The sequence below is a fragment of the Pterocles gutturalis genome, unplaced genomic scaffold, assembly GCF_000699245.1.
Source record: "Pterocles gutturalis isolate BGI_N339 unplaced genomic scaffold, ASM69924v1 scaffold27813, whole genome shotgun sequence".
NCBI lineage: Eukaryota > Metazoa > Chordata > Aves > Pterocliformes > Pteroclidae > Pterocles > Pterocles gutturalis.
The window spans coordinates 43,953-56,271 of record NW_010119020.1 but is presented as its reverse complement, the minus strand read 5'-3'; the positions used below and the strand labels follow the sequence as shown (position 1 = coordinate 56,271).

General features: G+C 42.8%; 1 protein-coding gene across 1 annotated transcript in view; it reads right to left on the bottom strand.

Moving 5' to 3' along the window:
* The window catches only part of LOC104463922 (cadherin EGF LAG seven-pass G-type receptor 1-like), a gene marked incomplete at its 5' end in the record, with an annotated part of 77,969 nt that overhangs the window by 25,958 nt on the left and 39,692 nt on the right, over positions 1-12,319 (bottom strand). The window contains 7 exon segments of the mRNA XM_010076436.1: positions 1,739-1,922; positions 4,629-4,838; positions 5,154-5,248; positions 7,074-7,175; positions 7,983-8,166; positions 9,401-9,521; positions 12,075-12,216. Coding sequence (XP_010074738.1) covers positions 1,739-1,922; positions 4,629-4,838; positions 5,154-5,248; positions 7,074-7,175; positions 7,983-8,166; positions 9,401-9,521; positions 12,075-12,216 — 1,038 coding nt within the window.

Here is a 12,319-nt window from a genome sequence, read left to right as displayed (position 1 = left end):
CCTCTACACTAGCAGTTTCTCTCTGGCTCACCTCATCAGCTCTGCCTGTTGTCTAACTGCCAAATATCTAAAAGCAGCTGAGTTGGTTTAAACCTACCCATTTAAGAGAAGCCATTGAGTGCCAATTTAGATGTTCTAGTAAAAATGAGAAGCTAGAAGTCCTGGGGGTAACCCTACACCGAAAGCTGTGATCCACTCCAAGTTTCTACAAGAAGTTAAGATCTGCAAATTCCCGTTCCTTTCCTAGTCTCTAAATAACTCCCAGATGAGCCATTAGGAAACTCCATTAACACCATGTTCACCTGCAAAAGCCATTCAAAAAAAACCAGACCCCTTTCAGGCCAGAGTTGCCGCATCTCTCCCAAGCTCACACCTTTTTACTCAGGAAGAGCTGATTGAAAAAAATAACGATTTACAACCTGCAAGAAATTCTGGGGTTTGTTTTCATCTCGGTTCAGTTCAGTTAAAATGCTGAGCATACTTTTTTCTGCATGCGAAGATAAAAATATTTTGATTGTGATAGTTCTGAATCAAAAGGAAATGTTTTAGATTTGGTTTATTAAACAGAAATCAAAATATTTCGGTTTGGCTTAGTTCAACAATAATCCTTCTCCCCTGGAGTTGATGCAGGACTTCATAACTTTGTAGCTTCACTGTCTCATGCCTTTGCTTTTTATGCCCCCGCGACAGTAAACTTGAAGCACTCCCAGGACAAGGTTTGTAGGCAAAGGTAAATTCACTTCTTATACCAATGGGTATAGTTGGGAAAATCAGACAAGATTTTGGGCACATAAGCCCTTCTTCAGGTCTGAAATAAAAATCAGATAGCAATGCTGCTTGGAAGGGACCTCTGAAGGTCACCCAACCCAGTCTCACCTCCCGCTCAGAGCAGAACTATCACCAACACCTGATCAGCTCAGACTGTTGCTACCTGGGGAGAAAAAGAAATGGGAGAGGGCAGGGGAGAAAATGGGTAAAGACGCCAGCCAGGCTGTGGTTGCTGCTCTTCACTGGCATGTGTACCGCGGGGACACCTATGAAGTACATCACAGCTCTGCAAGTGCAGGAACTGCTATTTGCTTGTTAGAGGAGTGAAAAATACCTAGGTACATCTGATGTTTTCTGCTCAGTTTAGACCCATTATGGGTATTTTGGACCCCAAGGATTTTGCTCTGATTACAGGTTTTGCAAGGCTGGGAGGGTGCTTGAGGGCTTGGATGGGTGATTCTGAGAAAATACCTTTCAGCATAGGAGTTTCTAAAGAAGATGATTTTCTGGATAGGTTCCAGGGAGGAAAGCATGTGAAAATCAGAGGTATATGACCAATAGTAGGGTTTTTTTTCTTGTACTGCAGTAATTCTTCAGGTGGTGGTGATTTTTTCAAAACCATGATCTACTTATGTTCAACCATACTAGCTGGTCTCAAAAGGCATTGCATTTATTTACAAACTTTGCCCCTCCCACCTGTGTGTACTCCTGTGGCTGCAACAAAATGCCACACGGAACAGTGGCACGGCCCAGAGGGAAAACAGATCGGTCATCTCCCAGGAGACCCGCATGGTAACTGAGAGATATGGATCAAGGCTCAATTGACTTGAAATGAATACACCAATTAGATTAGAAAATCCAAGTTACGTTGTTTCTCAGTGGGTACCATTAAAACAAATAGCTAGCACCTCTATCTAGCACATTTTTAAAGCTCTAATACAAAATGGCAGTTTTCAACACAAATACTCACTGATGTTAGTGGCAACAATGACAAAAGGTCTCATGTAGGTTTTCTTCATGTTCTGGGCCACGTTGTTGAAATATTCCTCATAGTGCCTGAGCAGGTGAGCAGTACCACCCTCCGTTCGCTGAATTTGCTCCCAGTGCTCCTTGTTGCTGGGGTCCAGTAGAGCACTACCGACTTTGATAATATTCTGAGAAACAAAGTACAAACCTAAATTACAAGGCAGGCAAAGCTCTGGGTTTCAAGTAAGGAATACTGAAAATCATTGGCATTATTGCCTCAGGTGAGTGTATAATGAAATATTTTAATGCAGGCATGTTCTACAGTGGCCTTAGGAAAATATGCACGCCAGTTACTCACCCTGAGGTTTTTTTGTTACATAAAGCAAATCCTACCAAACTTTTTATAAGCAAAGTAAGTCAAAATGGAGGCTAAGAGAACTGCCTACTTTCTTTCCCCTTTAAGACAGGAAAACTAGCAAGAAAATGCAGAAAGAAAACCTAACTGTATTTTCTTTGAGAGATGAGATACAAGAAAAGCAGAGTGCTTGGTATGTAGACTGAAGAACTACTCCAGAGAAATCAAAATAATGTGATATGCTAAAAATGAAAAGAAAGCTATAGATAGCAATATTGCTTTTTCTTTTTTTTTTTTTTTTTTTTTTTTTTTTTTTTTTTTTTTTTTTCTTTGTTGATTCCTGGATAACTAGGATAACTTGCATGGTGAAGAAGGACAAGAATACTAACTTGCATATATAAACTTGAAGATACATAAGAAAACTTAAATTATGTTGTACTCCCCACATTTTTATGTTGCTTACAAATGGTGTTAAAATGGAACTTCTAGCTGAGGACCTGCCCCTTCTGCCCTTTCTTACAACAATATCCAAAGGGACCCCCAGACTGAATGGAAGAAGACCCCAAAAGAGAGGGTTAAATGGCTTAAATGGGAAAGGCGCTAAGAACTTTTTCATCTTGTTGTACATATGACCTACACTGTTGTGTCAAAACCTAATTCTTAACTAAGGTAAAATTCGCATAAATGACGGTAGGAATTAATCACCTCAAGCTCTAAAATATCCAATATCCAAACATTTGGATACACGGAATCCTTCATTCAGAAGCAGCCGGGGAAGATGCTGTCTTCTCTAAGTATTGTCTGAAGTTGCCAGCTTGTATCCGAGATAAACGAGGCTGCCAGTATCACTACCCTTATTTAGGGCGAGAAGCACTACATGGTTCTCCAGGAACGCAGGAGACACATGCTGTACTTGGTACCAGGCCTCCTCAGAGTTTGTGAAAGTTATTTATGGTTTTTTATTATCTGTTTTTCAGGCCTCTACCTGAGACTATAAAACAAAATAAATTCCTTCTCCCTTTGTGCTCCCTCAGCCTAGGATTTAACCTCCTTTTTCTCATGAGCTTTACTGATTAGTTTTCAAATCCCTGACCTATCCGAAAAACATTTAGGGAGTTCTTGAAAACATCATCTGTATGAGTTTCAGTGCCAAGTGCAGAGAATAACAAATCAAAGCAGAGGTTTCCAAACCACTTTTTTGGCTTATTGTTCTTATTTTTACTTAACAAAACATGCTAAAAATGAAGTTCCTTCTCAAGTTCTGAATGGGGGAATTAATCCACTCCACAGCCTGCAGGTACAAGTTTGTCAACACAGTGTCTCCTTAGGAAAGGAAAAACCGAATCTCTTAAAATCTGGTGCATCTAACATGTTCAACTTTTTGGAAGTTCTCCACTCTCTGTTGACTGTACAGCTCAAGACACTGAGGAATTTTCTCAGTCACGCTTCCTCCTGCTCCTGCCTCCCCAGGAAGGTCTTCTCCTAGTTCAGCTTGGCCTTCTACAGGGTCTTCAAGTTCACCCCAAAGTCTACCTGACCTGGCTGGTCCTCCTGGAGGACGTCACTGTGAGCAATGAGTTGGGTGTAGCACACCTTCAAAGGGAGACAGACCACCTTTTGCCAGCACAGATGTCAGTCTTGGCCCATGGAGGGTTGTTCCAGCATCCCTACGCTGGTGCCCAAGCTCTGGGCTCTGCTAGCACAGGTCCAGCAGGATGTTTTAGCTTGGTCTGTGCTGTTTCATGGTTGGGATCTTGGAAATAGTATCGCAAGTGTGGACAGCAGTACCCTGCAGCACACAGGGGAACAGAGAGAGCTTTACGAGCCTGACATGGGTCATCCAACCTTCACATTTTCAGACCATAGAAAACTTCCAACTTCCTGCACATCTCACATTTTTCCACCACAACTGCATGTCTGCCCAAGATGGGGAGGGTGCTACAGCTTGTTCTCTAGACCTTGTCAGGTCTTCGGTAATAACTGGGTCTTTCATGAATATTCTTACTAGCAGAAGCCCTCTGGCACACATTTTTGTATGTGCCTGCATCACTTAAAATATCAATACAGTATGGAGTGTCTTTCAATGTACCAACTCTTTAATAAACATGACTCAAATGTTTACAAACTGAACTGTAAGAAACGTTCAGAGTCAGTAACTGGCTCATAGTTCACTGCACATTTAAATGAAAACAATCACATTAGGAAGGTTTTTCAACAAAATTGAATATGGTACACAAAGCTATTTTATCCAGGAATAACACATCAACTTTATAGTTTTTTTCATTTGGGGATTTTTGCTTTTGTTTGTTACTATGATGATATTTACTGTAACAGCACTTTCTACAATATTTGTATTACATGCACATATTTGTGCATGCACACATGCATTCTAAATTAGAGAAAATCGACTCATTTCTGAAACAGATTGAGCAATTACATGGTATTTGCTCCAGTTTGGTCAAAAACAAATTTAATTATCCATTGCCATAAAACTTTTAAAGGGAACTGTAAAGTCTCAGCACAGTATATAGTATCTTACTTCATTGAATTCCACATCCCTCGTGGCTGCCAAGTCAAACCCTTGCTGCTGGCTCTCATATCGGAGGACTCGGATCATCATCTGGTAAGCTGTCCTCACATCGTTGCCATATAAGCTGTGTGTGTATTTGGTGGCATTCTGCAGCACTCTCACGATCCGTATGGTTTTGTCTCCATCCAGCTTGGTCTCATTGTGATGTAACTTTTCATTCTGAGTCAGAGACAAGAAGAAAGAAAAAACCCAAATATGTTTTTTTTTTTTTTAATTCAAGTTAAAAAGACAACCATCATTTAGGGATTTTTGGCACAAAGGAGTTGTTTGATCAAAATGGTGTTTGTCTTGAGAAAGTGTTGACAGGACAACTCAATGGAAAATGTAACTGAGAGCCAGAAAAGCACAAGGGTCCTGATGGGAAACAAGGAGGTTCAAGGACTCAGTGAAAAGATGGAGTGCAGGGATATCACATAGGAGTCTAAATTGATGATCATTTACAAAATAAAGGCAAAACCGAGAAACCCAGCTTACCATGATTTTTAGATCCACAAAAGTGTTGGTGGTGCAGTTGAAAAGCTCAGGAGGCAGCCAGCCCTTCTCAATGTTACAATGGCGAACTGCGTTTCCTGAAGGAAACAAAGCATTAATGGTAAATATTGTTCTGAATTCTGCTGGGTAAATCTTAATAGATTTCAAATATCCTAGACTTTTGGATTTTCCATATTTTAAAGTTTCTTAGAGCTACACACATATTTCACTTTACAAACCGGGATTCCTGTCTGAGAGAAGTTAAAGAATACTCATCTTCAGGAATTTTTTTCCTCGGGCTTTAGAGAAAAGTTAGGCAAGCTTCAAGATTTGCCCAACCGCTCTCAGCCTCAGTGCCCTAATGTTCTCAGATGAACTCAGCAATTTATTAATACCAAATATGAGAAAGACTGCACTTCCTAAATATTTCTGAAAAAATAGCCCTACTTGGATTTCTGTGCAATAGCTTATATAGGAAGACCTTCTGGATAAACACTGTCTTCATGTCAAAAGATGCTAGCACTTTTGCATACTGCATGTGGCAAACACTTCAGCCAACATATATAATTGCCTTTTGCCACTTGTGAATGCTCTGTGAGCAGCTTACTGTTTAATTTAGCCTGTTATTTTGTACTATTTGTCACATAATTTTAAAATGTGATTATTGGCTGTGGATCCTTCACAGTGAATTGCAAGTTATCCAATTCAAAATTTACATTGTGCTAGTTAACTTGCACATAACATATTGCATGTGTCTAAGCCATTTAATTACTAACATCTAAATAAGAATTATAATTAATTGAACAATATCTAATTATATTATTTCTCTTCCATGATTAGACGAATACAATTACGCCTCAGGTTCTTCGTCTGAATATTCATTATTATAAAGCTAATTTTTTTGAACGTTCTGTAAAATTAACTTAAAATGCGCAATTCCTGTAAGTACCCTTGCCTGCTAGCCTATTTGCTAGAAGAAACACTGGGATCAATTGCAATAAAAGTGGAGAAAACATTTTAATTCAACTTTATACTGTTTAATAATGTAAATATGCTTCATTTAAAAAAAAAATCAGTTCTATCTCCTAAAATCCTCAGAACAGGAGCTTGCCTGACCACAAATCTTCTGCACACCTACAGGCAGTGACCTCCCCCCAGTAATATTTGGGGAAGTCATATAACCATTTATAACTCATTGAGCCTGAGGAGCACTCACAGTAGAGAATTACCAGGTGCCGAAATGAGTCAGAGGTTTCATTTCACACAGAAAATGAAAAGACTGTGAACTTCTGGAAAAGATTGTGAACTCCGTTTTCAAAAATCTGATAAACATTTTCAGGGACATGCGTGAAAAAGCAGGTTGTCATTTGCCTGCTGTACAAAACAACACAGCTCACATGCTTCATAAAATGCATTTTTCAGCCGTCTGACTGATGGGTTAGACAAAAGACACTGGATGGAAAAACACAAGTTCTGTTGTAACTCTTAGCTTTATTAGCCTGCAATGCTAGTAAAGCAATCATCATGTAAATGATTTTCCTCATTTTATTTTTGCCCAAAGGAGCTGTATCACTAAAGGACACGTACAAGTTGCTAGAAACTAGAAGTTACATGTGTAAGAATTGCTTGATAAATAGAAAATTGGACAGTGCTTTTTTGAAAATACAGATATAGAATTTCTGTTCTTTATATGTATTTATCTGCTGCACCTTTGTATTTATTTTTTGCTACTAAAATGTATTTTAGCCGTTCTTGAGTTTTAGCTAGCTAAACTTTTCTGCTTGTGGTATGCATGTGCTATGCTGTAATCTCTAGACCAACTGAATTAATGCCATTCCCTACGTACATATTTTTTTTCTCTTTTTTTCCCCCCTCAAACAGGCATGTAGATAAAATAGTTAATGTTCTACCCAGGGAACTTACCCACTGATCCCTTAGGACATGGCACTGCAGCTGGCTGGCCAAACTTGGTCTGTGGCCACCAAATACCAGCCTCGAAAGCTTTGGGACAGCCATTATAAATTACTGAAAACAGAAAAAGAAATTATGCAATTTTTCTGACAAGATAAAAATCACAACAGGAGATACTTCAACCTGCCTAAAGGACCTTCCTGTAATTCACAAGCCCCATCAGGATACCAGCCCTCTGCAGTGCCTTCCAAGCTGTAACCCATCAGCTGCTCCTTATCCACCAGTGCAGGCAGACAGGTACAGGCAGAGGAAAGCTCAGGATGATTATGGGGCTCTGGATTTTGGCTCTGCCTATCTCTGCCTGCTCCTTTATTGTGGGAAAACGTTTCCCCTTCATTTCACCCACACACTGTGGTGAGATGGCTGCTGCTGCAGCTTTGTGCTGACCACAGGAGGAGGGTGGGTGTGTGAGAGGAAAGACAGGGCGGGCAAGAAGGGGAAGAAAGGCAGAGGGCACTAGGTGCACAGCAAAGCTTCTGCGGGCAGAAGGCGTGAGGGTTCTTGCCCACCTTTTTAGCTGCGGCATAGCAATACAATGCTGCACTGGGAGATGAACTCAGGTTTCAAGTAAAATTGGGATTAGTGTTTTGCTCTCCCCAGCTAAGCTTGCTATATTTCCATTTAATGAAAAATAAAGAAATACCAGCTTTTTTCTTTTGGCACAGACTTAGGAAGAGGGTTGCATGTTTAGGCTGCTGCAGCTCCCATCGCCCCTGCTGAAGGCACTCCTTTGGGCTCACATGTGCCCCAGGGCGCAGCCGCATGGCCACTGCTGTGCACCCCCCATCTCCCTGCTGCTAGTGGCTCTGATCCTGCAACTACAGCCCAGCTGATCAGCAGCACTTGCTGGGCAGGAGGTACCTTCACAGCCCTTCGTAGTAACCTCAGCGAAGGGGTTGTCGCAGCGGTTGCACTGCCGCCCTATGACGCCAGGTTTGCAAGGACACTGTCCTGTCTCCATGTCGCAGGCACGTGTGTGGGAGCCAGAGGGGAAGCAGTCGCAGGGGTAGCAGGTGTCACTGCTCTGGGGCCTGTAGTAATTTGCCTACAAAAAACCAAAATGATAGACATGAGGTATTTGACTTATATTCCAAATTGCTTGTGTTTCTGAAATCCTACTCTAGGAGCCTGTGCATCATAAAAGGGCTAATTTTGCAAAGCACAGGATAATGATGATATTAACAGAAAACGTAACAGCTGTGGTAAGTGTGCTACGTTAGCCCAGTCAATGTGGAGAGGCAGAGCTGAGCACCAGAGGGGTGGCTGGGCTGCCCTGTGCCACAGAGACCCAGGGTTAAGACCACCATTTGCAATGGGGGCAGAGGGCCCACTTACTCCTCCTTGCTGCCAGTGCCCAGCAAATGTACTCTTGGAAGATTTGCAGTTTTCTCTACTTTGGAATTCCACTCCTGTATGTCATGAACAAGCCAGTAAGGAAACTTCTTGCACTGTCCATTTATGTTTCATGTACAAGGTGGAGAGCAACCAATGATCACATATTCAAATTGCATCTGTAAATGCTTTTGATCTGAGCCGTTACGCGACTACACAAGAACATGGTGCTGGCACCCTACTGACTTGATTTAATGCAACAGTTGCTGAGCGTCCTGCTGGCATTTGGGAAAGGCGTAGCAGGCCAGATTCGCTGCTGCCTGTCTGCAAAGGCACAGCTCCTCTGATGTCATTCAAGGCTATTGTAAAACCTATTGTGAGAATTCCTTTGTAAAACCTTTAGGAGGCAGGCACCTCCCCTCCTGCCATCCCCCATCTGTCCCTTCCTGTCCACACAAATTCCTCTTCAACTCGACAGAGTTGTCACTGAGGAAAGCATGTAGCCTCTCATATTATCTACCTGTCTCCAGTTCCTAAGCCTTTTGCTGGCCATTGCACAAGGGAGAGCTTCATTCAGCTGGCCTGAGCTGTTTCACGGCCATTACTCACTTGTGCTACACAAAACGCCACCAGCACTTCTCTGCGCCCAGGTCTGATCTCCCCCGATAAACCAGGCTGCACTTCAGAGAGATCACAGCCAGGCTTTCATCCTCTCAGTTTTGCTTTCCAAATGCAAATAAGATAAGAGCTGCACAGTATGATTTTGTGAAGGGCGGTGCCAGCAAAATGTTTTAGGTAAAGATTAACTACACTGTGCACGTATATATATGATACAAAGCACAACTGTGTGTACTTTGTCTCAGATACTCACTTGTTGTAGTTGTTAGTGGTACAGTTACTTTTTAAACGAAAGAAATTCTGACTTAAGACTGGTTTCTTTTGCTTACCTTACAGCGGCATTCTCCATTGGTCTTATTGCAATCAGAATCAAACCCTTTACTAGTCTCACAATTACATGGGCCACAGATGGGATTTCCCCACCAGCCTCTGGGACAAGGCAGGTCGATCCTGTAGAAGAAAACCACATTGAAAGAAAGCTATTTTAAGCTTCCTCTTAAAAGGTGGGAAAAAAGAGCTTTGGGCCAAATCTGCACTCAACTCCGTCAGCTTATAGAGTGCAATGTATCTCACTGCAGCAGCCAACAATCAATGCCTATAAAAATATATATACACTATAATAAAAGAAAATAAACATTATCAGTGCTACAAAACCATAGGGGGGATGGTTCTCTAAATGCTTTCAAGATGTGCTGGTTTTGGCTGGGATAGAGTTAATTTTCCCCATATGGAGATAGTATAGGGCTATGTTTTGGATTTGTGCTAAAATCAGTGTTGATAACACGGGGATGTTTGAGTTATTGCTGAACAGTGCTTACACAGATAAAGGTCTTTTCTGCTCCTCACACCACCCCACCAGCAAGTAAGATGGAGGCGAGCAAGATGCTGGGAGGGGACACAGCTGGGACAGCTGACCCCAGCTGACCAAAGGGATATTCCATACCATATGATGTCATGTTCAGCATATAAAGCTGGGAGAAGAAGAAGGAAAGGGGGAACGTTCGGAGTGACAGCATTTGTCTTCTCAAGTAACCATTAGGCGTGATGAAGCCCTGCTTTCCTGGAGATGGCTGAACACCTGCCTGCTGATGGGAAGGAGTGAATGAATTCTTTATGTTGCTTTGCTTGTGTGCAACTTTTGCTTTCCTGATTAGACTGTTTTTATCTCAACCCATGAGTTTCTCACTTTTACCTTTCTGATTCTCTCCCTCATCCCTCCTGGGGTGAGTGAGCGATCAGCTGTGTGGGTCTTATTGTCGGCTGGGGTTAAAACACAACACAAGACCAGCTCCTCTTTATAAGGAGTATACATCTGTATGAGCAAATACAGTGCTCCTTCCTCTGGGAGAGGGCGACAGGGCCCACGCTGCCTAGGGGAAATCATCCCAGTCCCACCAGCCCCAGATCCCTGCTGGGGAAAGCACTGGCTGGGGCAGGCTGGACAGCCTGTGTTGGGCTGTGCCAGCACTTCAGCAGAACAGGCAACTGCAGACAGTGCTGAAACCATGCCCGGGTTTACCTACTGCCACAAACAGCCTCAGGGTACAGCTCCCCAGCACTTCATATCCCACCCGCCATCCCCATGGGTTCCTGTCCCGGCCCTGCCATGGGCAGCAATGCTTGTCCAACCTGCAGGGACACCAGGTGCAATGCTGGCTGCAAGCTCACGCTATAAAGAAAAGTCACTACTTTCAGCCAACCTGGCTTTCTCAGACAGCTCATCACAGGGTCTGAAAATCCCTGTTCTGCAACAGGGGAGGACACATGTGGTTGGGTATGTGTAAGAGGGAAGGGTGGCAGCTTCGATCTCGAGTATGAATCAAAGACTATGCTTCAGACTATGAGTGTGCAGCAACTCAAAAGCTACCCCTGCTGAAGAATAACTCTTGTTTTCGCTGGTTTTGCTTCCTCTGGGTGATCTTCTGACCAGGCTTGTTCCACAGATGCCTCAACACTAGTGCTGGCCAGGAGAGCTCTGGGAAGAGGCTGGGCCAGCAACCGGTGTCTCTGCTAGCTGGAAGTCTTCATCAAGCAATAGCGTGAAGGACTACAATGCTGAGTCTGTGATCAGCATAATGCACAAGGAATCCCCTCCCTGCTACTCATTTTAGGAAAGGAAAGCTGTTTGTTTCAAAGACCATGCTGAATTTTGTTTATGGTAATTGCCATTGTTGTACTTCCATACTTTAAAACATGAAAAACCACAATGCTGCACTTGACGTGATGTCAGCAGATAATGACAAGGGAAAACATCTCTATGTCGCTAATCCAGAGGAATGAAAGATTAATCTGGCAACAGCATGGCCAACATTTGCAAGCCCACACAACAAAAGGTAGAGGAAGAAGCTCACAGTTTTCAAAGGGAAGGAAACATCACATGAGCTATTCCTACATGGGCAGATAAATGCACTTCATTTGCACATCATGAATGGCCCATCTTACAGTAAATCAAAGTGCCGTCACTGGGAAAAAAGGAGGCCAGTTGCTGAATGCTTATCTGAGACCAGAAAGCTGGTGACAAGGGAATCAGCATGTTTCCACCACACAGCAAAAGGACATATGCCTCCCAGACTGGCCAGAAGAGATGGCTTTTTGCCAGCCCAGGGGCTGGACCCACACTGCAAAGCCATTCTATCACCCAACCGAGTGCATCACTGTGTGTGTGCTGGGAAAGCTGAAGGAGAGGCACAGAGCAAACTCAGGCCAAGCCCACCACAAGGTACAAGCCAGATGCAGTGCTGTGTTAACAAAGCGCAATTGGTCTAGCCCCTGAGTTGCTGCTGAATAAATTTGCCCCCTGAGTATATGGAAGTTTGCCTGGTTTCTGGGAAGATGGCTCAGGAGTGTCAAAAGGCAGGCAGTCTGCAAACACCATCTACTATGAACAGTCAAACTGTAACAGGAATGCTAACCAAAGCAGAAAAGGAAGTGGGAGGACTGCTGGACTAGGAGAAGAAGTACCTGGAAGGATCAAGAAATTAAGAACAAAAATAATTCTCTCACTTGCTCTCACAGTACTGTCCATAGTAGCTTTGTCCACATTCACAGGTGTAGCCATGGGATGAACTTGGTTTGTGCACACACGTGGAGACATGCTCACATGGGTTCAAGTTACATACATCAACACAGTCTCTTCCAAAGTACCCTGGGGAGACAAGGTCATAAAATTACAGCAACCATTGTAATTTACGATTTGCATGTCTCCAAAAGACCATCTATTTTAAGCTTATACACTAATAACACATCTT